The sequence below is a fragment of the Salvelinus namaycush genome, chromosome 34 (assembly GCF_016432855.1).
Source record: "Salvelinus namaycush isolate Seneca chromosome 34, SaNama_1.0, whole genome shotgun sequence".
In the NCBI taxonomy this organism is placed as follows: domain Eukaryota; kingdom Metazoa; phylum Chordata; class Actinopteri; order Salmoniformes; family Salmonidae; genus Salvelinus; species Salvelinus namaycush.
The window spans coordinates 11,327,531-11,347,130 of record NC_052340.1 but is presented as its reverse complement, the minus strand read 5'-3'; the positions used below and the strand labels follow the sequence as shown (position 1 = coordinate 11,347,130).

Sequence of the window (19,600 nt, the reverse complement as noted above, 5' to 3'; positions counted from 1 at the left end):
CACGGCTAAGGGCTGTTCTTATGCACGACGCAAAGCAGAGTGCCTGGATACACCCCTTAGCCGTGCTATATTGGCCATATACCACAAACCCCCAAGGTGCCTTATTGCTATTATAAACTGGTTACCAATGTAATTAGAGAAGTACAAATACATGTGGTCTGATATACCACGGCTGTCAGCCAATCAGGATTCAGGGATCGAATCACCCAGTTCATAATGTCTGATAATGCACTGGTTACAATGCCCTTTTCGTTTAACAATACAGTAAAATGCCATTAGGAAAGGAACAGTAACTTGAATGTCTCAGTGCTTCTCGCAGATATCCATGATTGTTGTACTTGACCTGAAATCCCTGCCACTTGGAGGTTAAGACTTACGTATTCATTTGGACGAAATACAATGAACCACACCCCAACCGAAACAAGAGTAATGACAGCGGAAAAGCAAGACTTCAGCATGTTAAAATGGCAATAAATGTTTCTTAGAAAAAGCAGTGTTTGTTCCATTGTCTCCATTTCATATTTTTTTGTTACTAAAACTTATTAATAAGCCCATTCTATCTTCTTATTATCTAGTTTGGTGCATCGGAGCACATCAGGATTTTTGTTACATTACGCAAACAGTCTCAATGTAATAACTGGGTAGGTAATAACAATGGTAGGTTGGTGGTGTTATTAACACTTGAAGAGAAGGCAGGTGATGGAGGCCAGGAGGAGCCACAGTGACTGGGATAGGCAGGCAGAGCCGTTGATGTCTCGGCCCGTACCAGGTCCTGGAGAGAGAGGGAAGGAGGGAGGGAGAGAGGGAGAGAGGGAAGGAGGGAGGGAGAGAGGGAAGGAGGGAGGGAGAGAGGGAGAGAGGGAGGGAGGGAGGGGAGAGAGAGAGAAAAAGAGAGGTTAAAGACTAACATATTAGTTTTGTTGATGTTTAATTTAATATATGTCACTTCTATGTGATGTAATAATGTGTAAATGTATAAACTGTTATGCCTGACAGGTCCCTGTCTGAGTATCGGTACTGTTGCTATGACACTACAGGAATTCATTTGTGTGCAGTGAGTGACATCTGGTGGTCAGACCATGTAACACATCATTTTCTAGGCCCACATGTAAACGGAATAGGGCCTAGAATTTGTAACATTGTCTAAAGTGTCTAATTTCAGAGACATTTAACTAAGAGATTTTGGAGGACTGCATACTATTCCAAAGTCACTTACTATAGAGGAAGAGACTAGCATTTTGGATCCCGAGTTTGTTGGTTGCAACACAAGTGTAGTTTCCATAGTCCTCTTCTGTAACGTTGGAGATCATCAAGACAGTTGTGGTCCCTACGATCTGGATGCTGATTCCCTGGGCGTTGGATAGCCTGGACAAGACGCCACATCACGTTAGGCATTATAACACACTATGCATAAGACTCAGGACATCTGATTTGTCTGCCACTTTTGTCCTTAGAATACATACAGTAGTAGTCAGCTCGTTTCAAATAGTAAATAAAGGTTCACACAGTTCCTCTCGTATATTTACATACAAATAATGATTTATGATCACATTTGTTTGCCTTATCATAGAGTCTATTGACATTGAGTAGACACAACAGTGCACTCTTTCCTGGACATAGACTGACCAGGTGAATCCAAGTGAAAGCTATGATCCCTTGTTGATGTCACTTGTTAAATCCACTTCAATCAGTGTAGATGAAGGGGAGGAGACGGGTTAAAGAAGGATTTTTAAGCCTTGAGACAATTGAGACATGGATTGTGTGTGAGTGCCTTTCAAAGGGTGAATGGGCAAGACAAAATATTTAAGTGCCTTTGAACGAGGTATGGTAGTAGGTGCCAGGCGCACCAGTTTATGTCAAGAACTGCAATGCTGCTGTTTTTTTTAACCCTCAACAGTTTCCCGTGTGTATCAGCAATAGTCCACCACCCAAAGGACATCCAGCCAACTTGACACAACTATGGAGTCAACATGGGCCAGCATCCATGTGGAACGCTTTCGACACCTTGTAGAGTCCATGCGAACTGCCTCAATTCGTCGGAGGGGGGGGGGGGTGCAACTCAATATTAGGAAGGTGTTCGTAATGTTTGGTATACTCAGTGTATAATACAATGTAAAGGCACACTTGAGGTAAAGTATGAAGGGCTTCAAACTGATCCCGTCTTTAACATTTTAATGTGCTAGGACAGCTGAGACTGATTTAAGGGTGCAGTGGGTTTGTGCTGACACAGGTAGTATAAAACATTTGCATAAAAAGGAAAGTGAGTGCACATCATGAGACAGCATAATCTGATGGCGGGGAAACCGAAAGTTTGCAACTACTTACTACTTCTTAGCTACTTTGCAACAACTTAGCATGTTGCATGTTGCCGCGGGGCGGCAGGGTAGCCTAGTGGTTAGAGCGTTGGGCTAGTAACCGAAAGGTTGCAAGTTCAAATCCCCGAGCTGACAAGGTACAAATCTGTCGTTCTGCCCCTGAACAAGGCAGTTAACCCACTCTTCTAGGCCGTCATTGAAAATAAGAATTTGTTCTTAACTGACTTGCCTAGTTAAATAAAGGTTAAATGTAAGTCGCTCTGGATAAGAGCGTCTGCTAAATGACTTAAATGTAAAATGTAAATGTAACTAACCCTTCCCCGAACCCTTTAACCTAACTCCTAATCTTAGACCTAACTTTAAACCTTAAGCCTAACCCCTAGCCTAGCTAATGTTAGTCACAACAAATTGGAATTTGTAACATATGGAGGGAGACAGATTTACGTTTACAATGTTACGTCTTCCCCTGAGTCCTGGTTGAGCAGCATGGAATACAACATTTCCAGCTATGGTCAGGTCATAAGCAACTGTGTGAAGTCTGAAGCATCCAGGGAAGGGATCCAAATAATACCTAGTTCATTGCACCATCATCTTCCACTGGTAGATGGCAGCACATGTCTTTTCAATTACATATTCACTTTAAGAAGCCACAACCATTTTTTAACTGAAGGACAGATTTGATTCATGTACTAAAATGGGGCAAAAGGTACAGAAACTGGTTTGAACGGGAATGTGTCAAACAATCAGGCAGACACATCTCATTCGCCGCCTCTCGATGTGGCATGTGGGTGCATCTAAAGTAGGCTATTACAGGAAACGGCGAGTGACAGAAGTAGGATGTCTACAGGCTGTTGATAAAGGAAATCAACAAGACATTGTACGTGGCAGGGAAAATGGAAAATGTTGTCAAGTGGTTGTGACAGCAACTCATGTTGATGGGAGAAAGAAAAACGCTTCCCCATATTCAACATTGTGGGAATATCAGGTTCTGTGAAGAGCACTCTACCATTGTTTCAGTTCACAATGAGTGAGTACAGTGTTCAGTCTGGGTTAACCAGGCTATACTGTACCACCCTCCTCTTCCCTGAAGACATTCATGCGGCATAGTTCAGGGGCGGTGCCAGAACGCGGGATGTAATCAGAAACTAGAGACTAATAGAGGACCGGGAGGTTCCAGAACGCGGGATGTAATCAGAAACTAGAGACTAATAGAGGACCGGGAGGTTCCAGATCAAAGGACCAAGCAGCAGCAACAGTAATGAGCCTCAGAATCCCCAGTAGAGGATTAGGAGGAGCGGGTCAGTCTTGGGAAATGCTAATTGCTGCAGTATCAATAAGCACTAGAGGATTCCTATACATCAGATGCCACTGGGAGATGGTGTGGACATCTCAGTGGTAAAGTAGTTCAAACGTAACAACAGTGGTGAGCAGTCATGACGAGGTCAGTGCTGGTAAGGTTAAAGGGAATTACAGAAAACAAGTTGAGGAACAGGCCTCTTGCAAACTGGAAGTAAATATGCTTGATAAGGTACACTAAGTTAATCGTTAAAGACAAGACATATAATCTACTGGCCGAGCATTATTTGAAATTATGGTATTGTATTACATCAAGGAAGTCGTTGAAGGAGATACATTAATAACATGCAGAGGTAAAGGAAGGGCACTTAAAGGTATTAGAGTTTGAATTCAAAGTTTGGCAGATGTTTTCTGACCTGAAAGGTAGTCTAATGTGAAGACGAGTCCACATGCCATGCCATTGGCTGTGTAGATCCAGCTATATTACTCAACCCCAAATGAAAAGATAAGCAGAGCAAATCTGGAAATTATATGGTGCTTATCTTTTCCATTAATTTTCGATTGTGGCATATAGCTGGATCCACAAAAACAGATGGCCTGAGATGTGGATTTATCTCAAGAAATAACCAAGCCAGGAATTTAGGGGAACAAAACAACTACAGTAACATTGTAACCCGCAAGGTTCCATGGTTCCTTGAGATGTGTATAGGCTATGGGCTCCGCCCGGTCACGCCCTGGCCATACCCATAGTCACTTCCTGGTTTGAGTTCGTAACCAAGAAACTCTTTGTAGTTTAAAAGACTAGTTTTCTCAACTCCATACAACTTAGAACATTCACAAAGACTTGTTTAAGGGATTTTGTATTGATTTTCAATACATTTCCCTCTGTGGACTACTGCTTCTGTAACGTTTGGAAGGCTTGGTTATTTGGATTTTGGTTTGTGGTTTGACCCTGTGTGCTAGCTGATTCATTAGTGAATATACACAATTCTTTACTAGCCATAACATTTTGACAAGAAGGTATACTCTCACTTCTAATCAAAACATTTCCCATTCATGTACAGTAATGCTAGTGCCTTACAGTCCATTCACAAACCTATCTGTCGTGCGGGGGAAATATGTTAAGAGCCCTGACGCTCTGTCTAAACATTAATAACCCTTGTGATGTGGTTTTGGAAATCTTTAACACTCAACTTAATTATCATCCCAAAACAATTTCACAAATGATACACTTACACAGAGGTATTTTGCGATGCATATTTACAGTACCTGAACCACGACACTTCCGGAGCTAATGGACACCCAGGAGGGAACACAAAAAAAATGTTGTCTCGAAGCTGTGTTACACAAAAAAACCTCTGTGGAAATACGTGATAAAACAGCCAACAGTAAGTCACTGGCGTAACACAGTTTCTCTGGGCCCCCCTGTAAGGTTTGCGTTATAATAATCAAATGTGTCAGCCAGACAGCCACTCACAAAGTAGATTACCGATCGCTGTCCATGGTGCTGAAATTGCAACATGTCTACGCGACTGCATGCCTATCGAATCGATGATAAGCTTTCTATGGAGCCAGGGCACACCTTTGCTTTAGCTAATGGATAAATGTTTAATGGTAGGCCTATTTTGGTCATCATTTTCTCAAGGTTAAGCCTAACATTTCACAAAGCTATACACGGTGTCGCAATGCTGCCATTTTTAGACTGCTGGCCAGTGGAAATAATATAACTACTTTTTCAGTAATTAAAGTTGGAAATTCAAACATTATAGATTGTGAAATATATTTTAGATACAACAGAACACTAATCAGCTACCAATTGATTTTTTTTGAATATACAGCCTTTATAGGGTACCTGAACCTGCATAAACTGAGCCGTCATCCCGCTCTCTTCCAGTTTAAGTCTATTAATGCCAAATAATACATTGTCTACCCTCAAAACACTCGCTTACTAGGGATTGTTCCATTATGCAGTGTACTATCTATAGCTGCAATGAGAAAAAAAGTAGTCGGTTTGAGGATAAATTCAGCCACTATTTGTTGTTGAACTCAGTGGGTTTTGTCTGGCTAGTAGCCTACATAAATGGGCTGCAATATTCAAAGTAAATTCAATCCAACTTGAGAGACTCACCTGGTCTCCTGAAGTCCTCCTTTTTGTGTGCAAATGTTTTCACTATGGTCTGTAGGTCCAGGTTGCGGCCCGACTGTTTTCTATACTGAGTATTGCCACCCCAAATAGTCTTTCCTGAGACATAGTGCAATATACACTGAGTGTACAAAACATTACGAACACCTTCCTAATATTGAGTTGCACCCCCCCACCTTTTGCCCTCAGAACAGCCTCAATTCGTTGGGGCATGGACTCTACAAGGTGTCGAAAGCGTTCCACAGGGATGCTAGCCCATGTTGACTCCAAAGCTTCCCACAGTTGTGTCAAGTTGGCTGGATGTCCTTTGAGTGGTGGACTATTCTTGATACACACGGGAGTGTGTGAAAAGACCCAGCAGCGTTGCAGTTCTGGACATGAACCGGTGCACCTGCCACCTACTACCATACCCCATTCAAAGGCACTTACAGGAAATCTTTAGTCTTGCCCATTCACCCTCTGAATGGCACACATACACAATCTATGTCCCAATTGTCTCAAGGCTTAAAAATCCTTCTTTAACCTGTCTCCTACCCTTCCTCTACACTGATTGACGTGGATTCACCTGGTCAGTCTATGTCAAGGAAAGAGCAGGTGTTCATACTGTTTTGTACACTCAGTGTATGTCCATTGTGCTGCACACAATTTAAAATTAGTCTCGAATGACGCATGCCAAGATATACCAGAGATAGGGACTGTTGATATTGCAACCACACAACTCAAACGACGGTTCACCAGTATGAACAAAAATAGCTTTTTTTGTTCAAGGCCCTCGAGCCCTGCATCTTCTAATTTATTGGCTGTCCAGTGTCCAGACGACCTGTCCCAGAGCTTCCTATACAGTTAATCTCTTTCCATGACGTGTTGAGGCCGGGAATTAAGGAGAATGAGAGGCTCAATTAAAGATGTTGCAGAACTGCTGTATTTGTGCCCAAGAAAACTAAGGTAACCTGCCTAAATGACTACCGACCCATAGCACTCACGTCTGTAGCCATGAAATGCTTTGAAAGGCTGGTCATGTTTCACATCAACACTATTATCCCAGAAACCCTAGACCCACTCCAATTTGCATACCGCACCAACAGATCCACAGGTGATGCAATCTCTATTGCACTCCACACTGCCCTTTCCCACCTGGACAAAAGGAACACATATGTGAGAATTCTACTCATTGACTACAGCTCAACGTTCAACAACATAGTACCCTCAAAGCTCATCAATAAGCTAAGGACCCTGGGACTAAACACCTCCCTCTGCAACTGGATCCTGGACTTCCTAACGGGCCGCCCCCCAGGTGGTAAGGGTAGGTAACAACACATCCGCCACGTTGATCCTCAACACAGGGGTCCCTCAGGGGTGCGTGCTCAGTCGCCTCCTGTACTCCCTGCACGGCCAGGCACAACTCCAACACCATCATTAAGTTTGCTGATGACAACAGTGGTAGGCCTGATCACCGACAATGATGAGACAGCCTATAGGGAGGAGGTCAGAGACCTAACCGTGTGGTGCAAGGACAACAACCTCTCCCTCAACATGACCAAGACAAATGAGATGATTGTGGACTACAGGAAAAGGAGGACCGAGCACGCCCCCGTTCTTATCGATGGGGCTGTAGTGGAGCGGGTTGAGAGCTTCAAGTTCCTTGGCGTCCAAGGTCCAAGCGCACCAAGACAGTTGTGAAGAGGGCACGACAAAACCTATTCCCCCTCGGGAGACTGAAAAGATTTGTCATGGGTCCTCAGATCCTCAAAAGGTTCTACAGCTGCACCATAGAGAGTATCCTGACGGGTTGTATGGCAACTGCTTGGCCTACAACCACAAGGCACTACAGAGGGTAGTGCATACGGCCCAGTACATCTTCCTGCCATCCAGGACCTCTATACCAGGCGGTGTCAGAGGAAGGCCCTAAAAATTGTCAAAGACCCCAGCCACCCTAGTCATAGACTGTTCTTTCTGTATTGGAGCGCCAAGTCTAGGTCCAATAGGCTTCTAAACAGCTTCTACCCCCAAGCCATAAGACACCTGAACAGCTAATCAAATGGCAACCCAGACTATTTGCATTCCACCCCCCCCCCCCCCCCCCCCCCCCCACGCTGCTGCTACTCTCTGTTATTATCTATGCATAGCCACTTTAATAACTCTACCTACATGTACATAATTACCTCGACACCGGTGCCCCCGCACATTGACACATTGACTCTGTACCAGTACCCCCTGTATATAGCCCCGCTATTGTTATTTACTGCTGCTCTTCAATTATTTGTTATTCTTATCTCTTATCTCTTGTTGTTTAAGGGCTTGTAAGTAAGCATTTCACTGTTGTATCGGTGCATGTCACAAATGAAATGTGACCCGAAAGCACCATTCCTTTCTGTCCAGTTTCCCTGATGTTTCTACAGCAATCAAGCTGTTTTTACCATCCCTGTAACTGTCGCTTCTGCGGAGAGATCATTTTCTAAAACTAAAACTCATAAAGAACTACCTAAGAACCATTAGGCTCTCGTCTGACATGAGCTTTTGGACACCTGAGTAAGCTCCACTTATTGCACTGGTGTTGTCGTAGGCTTGACCACGGCAAGTGTTTGCTGATGCCCCCTAATACTTTCAATCAGTTTGTTATTTTTCAAGACCTGGGGCACTTTTGCAGTCACATTCCTGAAGCCCAAGAAACAAACAGTATCCTAGTACATACGGAAATAAAATAAAAAGTATTTATTACATTTAAAAAAATGTACATCGATGACAGGCGTAAGGGCCCCCAAAGCTCGTGGCCCCCGCCTTCCAGGGGCTGCGGGGGTGTCTGGTACACCAGTGCATCTTTTGCATTTGTAAAAAAAAAAAAATTGGGATGATAATTAAGTTGAGTGTTAAAGGTTTCCAAATACGTATCGCAATCAAGGATCAATTGTTTCTAGATAAAGCGTTTCACACTTGACCAAATCACCTCAGCTAATCAAAAGGGACGTGGAATGATTGGAGTCAGAAAGGCAAAGTGCTGACTGAACCCGTTTTATAAAAAAATGGTAGTGAACAATTTAAATATCTGAACAATCATCAATTATATACTGAGTACCTAGACTACTTTTGCAATAAAATAGCAGATAATACTTATACTAAAGTTGCTCCTCAGTTTGTATTTTTTTTATCATCACATTCATGAGCTTACAAAGACTGTTTAGTGTGAACATTACCATAAACACTTTTCGGCTTTGCATAGCCACTGAATATGTTACAGTGAAGCAATCTGAGAGGCTATTACATGACAAGTGTTAAGATGAAAGGAACATGGTTGCCATTGCTTAGTGATCACATACGAATTTCCACCTACGGTTCTCCTCTATAAGTGTCCTCTCTGTCACAGGTGTGAAATTGGTTCCCTGGACAACTTTTATATTTTCATATGACACGCAGTGCAGGCTGGTGGGAGAAGCTATAGGAGGACGGGCTCATTGTAATGGCTGGAATGGAATCAATGGAACGGAGTCAAACGTGGTTTCCATATCTTTGATACCATTCCATTTATTCCATTCTAACCATACAAATGTGCCCGGGCCTCCTATAGCTCCTCCCACCAGCCTCCTCTGATAATAGGGTAGGCTCTTCCCCCATTATGACCAAAGGACATGTATTAAAGGGGCAGTCTGGGATTCAAACAACCACAAAACGCTTACCTCTTGTCATCTCTGTACCACTCAAACTCTGGTTTGGGCACTGCGGCCGCATCACACTGAAGAACCCCCATACGGCCCACCTGGGTTTCAGAGCTCTTGGCATTCTTGATGGCGGGAGGATCTAAGGATTCAATCACAACAGTTCATCTGGTTCTATCGCTTTCATCAATTAAGGAAAGACACATCGTGGATCTCAATGTAGTAAAAACATCTGGCCGGGAAAACAGGAGTCACCCCCCCAAAAAAGTGACTTACAGTTGACGACAACATTGACGTATTTGACGTCCGGTGTGGCCACGTCATTGCTGGCTTTGCATTCGTAGCGGCCCGCCTGGTTCCTCATGATCCCTGATATATCCAGGTACTCCTCCCCATCTAGAGAATCCGCTGTGGGGAGACACACAGAGAGAGAGAGAGAGAGAGAGGGTGAATGGAGGACATAGGGAAAACAGGATAGCTTCCAGGAAAAGCAGAACAATGATGTTCAATGGGGCTCTGAATCCGTCATTACTTCCAATAAGCCTGATTAGCAAATTAATGTCGGACCAAATGTTCGAATGCAGCATCACATGGACATACCTGAAACAGCAGTTCCCTTAATTAGTCACGTATGTCTCCTGAGTTTCTCTCATTTAGCCTATCTAGGAGTGATCAGGATGAGGAGAATGCCAAGCATGCGGATAAGACTGACTCTGCAGTGCTGTCTTGGGTTGATTAGATACCCGGTACAATTGCTACATACAGTACCATGGGGTAACATTGACGAAGGTACCATGGGGTAACATTGACGAAGGTACCATGGGGTAACATTGACGAAGGTACCATGGGGTAACATTGACTAAAGTACCATGGGGTAACATTGACGAAGGTACCATGGGGTAACATTGACGAAGGTACCATGGGGTAACATTGACGAAGGTACCATGGGGTAACATTGACGAAGGTACCATGGGGTAACATTGACTAAAGTACCATGGGGTAACATTGACTAAAGTACCATGGGGTAACATTGACGAAGGTACCATGGGGTAACATTGACGAAGGTACCATGGGGTAACATTGACGAAGGTACCATGGGGTAACATTGACGAAGGTACCATGGGGTAACATTGACGAAGGTACCATGGGGTAACATTGACTAAAGCTGTTCACAAACAAAACAATAGTGTACTGTATCAACATTTCTCTTGGCATTCCTAAATGGATATTGATTGATAGGAACAATAGCCTGCAGTGAATGCATGAAGACTCCTGAGACCTGTTTAACCTTATAACTAACATGTTTTTCCCAAGCCCTGTAAATGTGTGGAAGACAGAGACAGTTTCTGAGTAAAAAAACCCAGCTAAACCTCCAAATGCCACCGAACCCAACTAAATAAAACAATGAGCACGCCGAAACTGAGCTGACACTCAGGGAGCAAGGTCTTCTACCCGTGAAATGAAGTAACAACCCTGGGAATGTCGATACGGAAGACTGTTCCTTTCCTATTAGAGACACTCAAGTTATTCTTATACATTTGTTTGTGGCTAAATCCAAAATGTAAACATACCGAACAACCTCAATTTCAAGTCTCAAACTGCATGGCAACAGCATTCACAGCTGCATGCCCAATGTATCAAGCTCTTTCTGTGCCACACCCATAGAATTAACCCTAACCCTGAACCCTAACCCTAACCCCATAGAATATATATGATAGGATCTCTATGGTTACGCTTATGTTTGGTATGATTGTCTGGTGTAGTTCAATGCTTATGAATAGAGCACTCAGATCAAAGGGTCCTCCTAGCATGGCTACCGCAGCCATATCAAACACACTCATCGTGGACAAAGGATGCCATGATTGGAAAATTAGGATTGAAATCAGTTGCCATGGAAATGTATTGTGGCTGCTTGATCGTTTTATCATTAAGGCAGTTGGACTTCACCTGAATAGATATTTCTTGAGGGGCTAGAGAGAGAAGATGATGACTTAGCTACGATCTACAGTACGGTAGCTTACTTACAGTAGCTATCTAGGTAACACTTTAGTTGGATAGTCCATCTGTAGTCACTCTACAGACTTTCAGTAACATTTCTACTGTCTACTGACCCTTACCCAAGCTCTAACCCTAACCTTAACCCTTACCCAAGCTCTAACCCTAACCTTAACCCTTACCCTAAACTTTATTCAAACCCTAACCATAGCAAGCAGGTTTCCACCAACAGATCTACAGACTATCCAAATAAAGTGTGACCAAAATGATCAATTATAATAATAAAATCAACTTCTTTATACAAGTGAACTGGAAATATTACGTCAATAACTCAGCAGGGTCCAGAAACAACTGTATTATGAATATGACCAGATTAATTGCTTAATTAATGATTCTATGAAATCAAAGAATGTCCCCCGGGAGGCTTGAGCAGCCTCGTGATAAACACTGTTCTCTCTTTACATACACTTCAAGTACTAACTCTCAGAAAGAAAGTAATTATGAAAAATAGGCTTACCTTCACCAGGAAAGAACCTGTTTCTATAGCTACTCAATCTCTGTGTGGATTCAGCAGGTATAAATCACTGCTTTCCTTGGGCCCCATGGGGAATGGAAAAGTGATTGATTTGGAGCACATTAAAAATCACATGACGGCAAAGCCATACAACTCTATGCTAATCGAGTGAGTGACTGAGAAACCCAATGAGGTGGGAGAGAATGGAGTGCACATTTCTTACTTCACATAACTTCTTATTTCACATAGATTGTCAGGGCAATAAATCAGTTTGAGTTGTGTGAGAAAAGAGAGATGAATGAGAGAGAGAAAGAGAGAGAGAGAGAGAGAGTGTAAAGAAAGAGAGGAATTCCAAATCACAGACATAAATAGTTTGTGTGGGTGTGTGTGTTTTTGTATGTGGCTGTGTGTGAACTGTAGAAAATGGAAGACTGATGTGTCTGTGTGTGTGTGTGTGTGTGTGTGTGTGTGTGTGTGTGTGTGTGTGTGTGTGTGTGTGTGTGTGTGTGTGTGTGTGTGTGTGTGTGTGTGTGTGTGTGTGTGTGCGCGTGTGTGCCTGCAGGAGTGTTAGAGAGTGTGTCTATGCCTGTATCCTGGTCTGACTGGGTGTAAGACATGAATAGGTGTTCTCTACCATTCTCCCCCTAAAGTCCTGGGCTCATTCAGTTGAAAACAAAGCCAATGATCTTCACTTGACGCAGACAGAGACCCCTAGGAGAACTGTTCAAAATCATCCTGTTGGGCGGCTAGCTCTGCCTAGCATTGCCAAACAACCCCCTTCACATCAGCTTATTGTGACTACAGGTGAAAGTTTAAGGTCCGAGTCATGGCATTCGGCAGCACACTCCTCCAGCTTGCTTTGAGCCTGGATGTACTTTAGATAGATAGATGTAGGGCCTATGTTGCTAAGCTGCAAACGCATGATAAGCTATGACAATTAAATAAACTATTTCTTCTTCACCCATTTATAATGAACAGTGTTTATTATGAAAACGGAACTTAAAAACTTCACTATGAAAATGGCACTTAAAATTCAACTTTGATGAAAAGCTCAATTTTTCTGGTGCCCTGCTTTAATTTATTGTGTTGACTGTGCGCCAGCAACACTGAAAGACAACGCATATAATTATTTTCCAACATATTCTAGTTCTGAATAAAAGGCGTACGACCCTAGGGCTATCTAATACCAGGATTTGGGAGCAACATAACAGTGCAGTGGTCTGTGAGCCTCACACTCATAAATGTGTGGTGAAAAGTTATTTGCATTGAACCGCATTACTTTGGGTTTGTCTCAACAATTGTATTTCCTTAAATTCTTGGGAAAGCAACTACATTATGGTGAAGGCTAACCACAACAGTGACAGAGAGGGCTTCCAACTACAGGGGGCTGCTGAGGGGAGACAACTACTAATAATGTCTGAAATGGTGTGAATGGAATAGTATCAAGCACATCCATGTGTTGGATACCATCCCATTTATTCCAGCCATTACTATGAGCTCGTCCTCCCCAATTAAGTTGCCACCAACCTCCTGTGCTACCAACCCACTACCACCTCCCCACCACACACACACACACACACACACACACACACACACACACACACACACACACACACACACACACACACACACACACACACACACACACACACACACACACACACACACACACACACACACACACACACACACACACACACTCCCCTGTGCCAGGAGGGAGCTGAAAGCCTGCAGCAGTAGCATATAACTCATCTCAGAATGAATCAGATGGGACTGGGTAGGTCAACTCTAATCCTGGTCACATTAGCATGGAATCACCGAAATTCCACTCACGTTTGAGCCTCGTACTGCAGCACGGAATGCCCACCTAGCCAAAAGAGCCCTTATATTTCTGATGGCATGTTTCCTTGAACAGGGTAGTTCAAGTGCACGCGTCTGTGGGCAAGCCAGTATTTTGGAAAGACCTTTCGTAAGGGAACTAGAAGGCAGATTTGAGACACTATAGAGAGCAAAGCACAAACCATCAGTGAGGAGAGACTCAGCATCACGTAGCAACACAACTGCAGTTGGGAACTAAATGCTCATTTGCATGGCCATGCATTATTCATGAGCATCATTTACCACTGTGCGAAATGTTACATTTATTTTGTGAATACTAATTTATGTTAAGCAGTTGATTTTGGGAGAACTTGGGGAGAACGGCACAAATGGCTCTGCAACATTTATTTGATTTTGTCTACACTACTTTCTAAGTGCTTCCAAATGGAAAAGGCTCGGTTTTATCTTTCTCAAACACATGGAGCCAATCTTTTTGTCGGGCCATTGTCTGATTTAGATGATGAGGGGTCAATATATAATTAGCTCAGCCTGTTCTTTAAGACTCTTAGTGGGAAGATAATGAACAAATGAACAAATGACTGAGCTAAATCACCGGCCCTTTCTCATTCTTTTGGTCATATCAGTAGCTAGAGGGCCAACCACAATGAAAACACCCACATGCTTACATATACGGAGGTCTTCAGGGAAACATTTCCACCTCAGCGAAAGACCACTCTTTGATAAACCTCAAAACCATTTTACAGATATCATTCCCATTTGTGCAGGCTTGCCGTATCATGCTGATCAGCGCATCAGATAAACAAATCAATTTTATTGAATCACAGACCGCACGTTATTCCAGCATGGCTTCTAATTTCCTGATTCTTTATGGATTGGTCAAATAGCGTTGCCTTGGGACAAGGACACTCAGGTTACACTCCGGTTACATCACCCTTAGAACATCCCATGATGCATCACGTTGTGGTCACAAATGCCTGGAGGGGAGCTGTGAGTGATGATGGGTGAGAGTCACACAAGTGTGGCTCTTCTTACTCAGTGTGGCTGGGTGGTGTGTATGGTGTGGTGTGTGTGTGTGTGTGTGTGGACGGGATAAACCTTCAGTGACAGTGGACAGGTCTGGGATCAGCTGCAGTGCCAGATGCGGAGCTCTCTCTCTGTGATCCCTGGGGGGAGCACTTAATCCCCTTCTACGAGCAGCCCTCTACATGTTTCACACCCGCTGCCAGGGCTGAACCTGAGCCACCCTGACAAGGGCCTGTCACATCTCACAGGTCACAGCCTTCTCAGGGACAGCCTGGAGAATGTCAGCAAGGCACTGCCTGTTTCCTGCACTGAGGAGCAGTGGGGAGCAGTGAGCCCTCCATGAACATGCAAGTCAGGGACCTTGGGATTGTGAGCCTAGTTCTGGGAAGTGCTCTACTTCAATCTCAGGGCTGACAGAGGTGGGGACTCTGGAGTGTGTAGCATGCTGAGCTGTGGTGGACAGGGATGAGTGGTGTATTATTGAGACCTAGTCCAAGTCACTCATAGTATAGAGAATGGCAGGGACAGACTGGGACCAGAAATATGCCCGGGCATCTCTAACACACCGGCCATTTTTTCCCCCTCGAGGTCCCCACACCGGCCCTTTTCCCCCCTCGAGGCCCCCACACCGGCCCTTTTTTCTCCCTCGAGGTCCCCACACCGGCCCTTTTTTCCCCCTCGAGGCCCCCACACCGGCCTTTTTTCCCCCTCGAGGCCCCCACACCAGCCCTTTTTTCCCCCTCGAGGCCCCCACACTGGCCTTTTTCCCCCCTCGAGGCCCCTACACCAGCCCTTTTTTCCCCCTCGAGGCCCCCACACCAGCCCTTTTTCCCCCTTGAGGCCCCCACACCGGCCCTTTTTCCCCCTCGAGGCCCCCACACTGGCCTTTTTCCCCCCTCGAGGCCCCTACACCAGCCCTTTTTTCCCCCTCGAGGCCCCCACACCAGCCCTTTTTCCCCCTTGAGGCCCCCACACCGGCCCTTTTTCCCCCTCGAGGCCCCAACACCGGCCCTTTTTCCCCCTCGAGGCCCCCACACCAGCCCTTTTTTTCCCATTGAGTCCCCCATCATTATCTGAATAATTTGAATTTTGTAAAATAAAATTAAAATGTAAAAATGTATGGTATTTTCCAGAATTGTCCTATGGCCAGTCCATCCTGGAGCATGGCTTGTTTCAGAGTAGTATGGGTGGGTGGACACTGTTAAATATTTAACGGCTAGGATGTTGTTTAAGAAGAAATCTTAATCTAATCTGATTTTAACACCCCTGTCTGAGCATATGGTTAAGTGGTTTGACCAGATGTTTAAAAGTGTGTAGTACATTTAACATTTTCACATTTTAGTCATTTAGCAGACACTCTTATCAAGAGGGACTTACAATTGGTGCATTCATCTTAAGATAGCTAGGTGAGACAACAACACATTCCAATCGTATCAAGTACATTTTCCCTCAGCAAAGTACACCACAAGATGCAAGCCAATTTGGCACAATTGCATGAGCAAGAAAAGGTCTGGATGTTGGGAGGGGCAAGCCATCATCCCTGCTTGTCCAGGTGTGTGAGTTGTCATCAGTAGAACATAGGTTGATCCAGGCTATACCCCTGCAGCATTAAATTACTGCCAAAAGGCATTATGTCAGGGGTGGGAATGTCAAATGCATATTTTAACATTAATTAACCGTGCTCGGCTCTTGAATTATCAAATGATGTGAGTGATCACACATTTAATGAGATCTCTTATTTGCATACTTAAACATAGACGACCCCCCCCCCCCCCCCCGTCTCTTTTCCCCTCAAAAAGCCATTTACCACCGATGTCTGTGAGTGGCTTCCCATAGCCCAAAGCGTGTAATATGAAGAGCACCAAAGGGCATGTATATTTCATACTTGTCTGACTTCTATTTTGGTGGTCCGGGAAGCGTGCACTGAAAGATTCCTTGCTTGACCAAGAATTCAACTTTTGTCGTAGCATTCTCAGTGTGGTGCCCTCCGCTCCCGCCTGTGACCTTTACAGATACACTTTAGAAATAAACACTGGTTGGGAGGAGACACACTGAGGCAGAGCACAGGCCCAGAACAAACAGACGCTGTGTGCCTTGCTCTATTGATCTCATCCCCACAAACAGACAGACAGTCCAGCAATGTTCTGCTTCCCAGTCAATATCAGGGACAACAACATCCCACGTCCTCAATGAATACAACTATTGGCATAAAATGCAATAGCTGACACTGCCTTCCTTCTAATCCCAATGTGTGTAAAATGTGGAAATCTCTAAAGTATCTGAATAGACAGTACATAATATGGCTAGGCCTGCATTTTCCCTGCATCTGCATCTTTTCACGAGGGAAAAATAGGTGAAGGGCTAGAATTTGGGAGGGAGACAACAGACTAATGTCATGGTTTCTGTCGGGAACTCTGGAAAGCGAATAGTGGCGATCCCATACTGTGCAGGGAGAGCTGAAATAGAAAATGACAGTTCTTTCATCCATTATTTTAAGTCATGTTACGAAACGTTGTGCTCTCTGTTATACTCTGCTAGAATAATGAAGAGGCACTCCTCTGACAAGTCAGAAAGAATAATATCAATCTTGACTCGGATGGAAAAGGGGGGGGGGGAATCTCCTGCGTTCTTTTCATTTCTCCATCTACCCTTCCATTGCATCTGCTTAGAAGCAAACATTCCAATTATAAACCAATTATCTGCTTGGTAACAAACGATCAGGCAACAATACGAGAGCTAAGAATGAGTGAGGAACCTCTGAATATCCCACCTCAGTCGACCTTGTTGAACAAAGTAGAACACTAATCAATGTAGACACCTCCAGGCAGCATTATATTACCTATCAAATGCACACCTTTATGGTGGAATACAAATGCAGTCGCATGACAATGCACTGCTCTTCGTTATGCATTATTCAAATTGTTAGATGTTAACATTCATTGAGCATTTCTAAGCCTCGCGTTAAAGGGGCAATCCGGGATTAAAAAAACAACACAGTACCACCCCGCCACTTGTTGTGGTAAACAGCTGAGGGATTTTCAAAATCATCGAGCTATTGATGCAAGGACAGATCATCGATGAGATCAAAATGATAGTTTTAACCATGTTTAACCATGTGAAGCTATACAGTGTTTGCTTACAAATACATTGTTTACAAACAATGTAGTAAAATAAGCATATATTTAGGGTTTTAAAAGGTTCCAACAGTTATACTAAGGCTGGGTAGCCAGTTATACTGTTAAAGAATCACTGGCAATACATCATTACACTTAAAGTCCAAAAATGGAAGCACTAATCCCGTGTTAAGAGGGACTCCCACAAAGGTTTGAGTGGCAGTTTGATAGCAAAACATTAACATTTCAAAATGGAGTATTGGAAAATATAATTATTGTGATAATTGGTTGTAATGGTTCGATTTAGAGCAATCACAACAACATATTGGTTTAATTATCGCAATCCGTTAGAGGGCTTTCACTTGAAATACATTGCATTGGTAGATCATTCAGTTCTGTGCTTGAATGAAGGGGGAGAGTGAGAAGCTGCAGGTGTGCCTCAGTCATTTACAGGTGTTCCTCAAGCATGCACAACTCAATGAGATGATTAGCGCCTTCGGAGACCAAGGCAAACCAACCGTGTTGACCACATCCACAGGGAGACGACAACATTAAGCAACGGGACATCATTCATCGCCCTCTCTTCTGGTCTACCATCTTTCTCTCTCGCTCTCGCTTTCTCTCAGCAATAATAAGCATCCTCTAGAACTGAAATAAACCTGACCTAAAGAATTGACTGGAGGATTACAAATAAAATCATCCTAAAACATGGAGCAACGAGGATGAATACCACATGTTTGATTTTAAACACAGGAACCCTCTCCCAACCTCATCCCTCCCCTGCATGTCTGAGACCACAGATATAGTGATAAGCAACAATGATGAAATGCTGCCCTTTGATAAGAGTGAAATGCTGCTGGGTGCTTATTGGCTCTTACCTGATGGATTGAGCAGTCGCCAGGTGATTGATGGATCTGGCCTCCCATTGGCTAGACAACTCAATGTCACGTTGCTGCCTTCGTTCGCGGTGATGTCTTCCGAAACTTTGTAAATGTTTGCTGGAACTGTAAGAGAAAGTGGCAGATATGAATGATTCTAATGGTAGTAGAAGCATTTTCTATAGTAGGGTTTGAGTCTTCCTAAGAACTGTGTAATGGATTTTCTTTAGCAAGAATTGCAACCACAATGTAGTATTACAGTGAATGAAGTGCATGGTTTATGAAATATGCAAATACTACTTTATTATGTGAGGCAAAATGTCAAACGTCAACATGAGCAATTATCAACAACAGGAAAGGTCTTGCCGCATAAGACATTACGCAAACGGCTGTGGCATGAACATAAGTCTTTACAATACGTTTGTCGCTGTGGCATAGGCTACATGTCTATTTTTCAGTATAGTTGAATGCAAATGTTTGAATGCAAAAGTATTGCCATGTTAGTTCAACAAGTGAAAAGGAAAGTTGAGAAGCAACTTTAAAGGGAAAATAGTTTCTGTAGCTCAACCCAATCCATTACCCACCAAAAGATGAAATGAACTGAAACGCTAGGTGCATGACTTTGTTTGATGTTAAAAGAAAGCCGAACGTTTTTCATCTGAATGTAATGTTTAATCGGCCTTCTACCTCTCAATTCTGATTTACTCTGTACCTAAACAAATAAAACAGAATAACGTTTTACTCAGATAGAACTGTTCTAACAAATTAAGAAAGCGAGGCGCACTCCATTTTCAAATTGGTCAGCAGAAAAAGTGGGCATACATACATCATTGT

The 19,600-nt window shown here is 43.6% G+C and overlaps 1 protein-coding gene across 1 annotated transcript in view; it reads right to left on the bottom strand.

The window, feature by feature from the left end:
* Positions 1 to 663: 663 nt before the first annotated feature.
* Positions 664 to 19,600, bottom strand: part of LOC120029166 (limbic system-associated membrane protein-like) — a 141,924-nt gene continuing 122,987 nt past the window's right edge. Inside the window, exons 3-7 of the mRNA XM_038974467.1 lie at positions 18,767 to 18,892; positions 9,681 to 9,812; positions 9,426 to 9,546; positions 1,217 to 1,365; positions 664 to 772 (exon numbers count right to left, since the gene is read on the bottom strand). Coding sequence (XP_038830395.1) covers positions 675 to 772; positions 1,217 to 1,365; positions 9,426 to 9,546; positions 9,681 to 9,812; positions 18,767 to 18,892 — 626 coding nt within the window. The 3' untranslated portion in view covers positions 664 to 674. The remainder of the gene's footprint in view (positions 773 to 1,216; positions 1,366 to 9,425; positions 9,547 to 9,680; positions 9,813 to 18,766; positions 18,893 to 19,600) is intronic.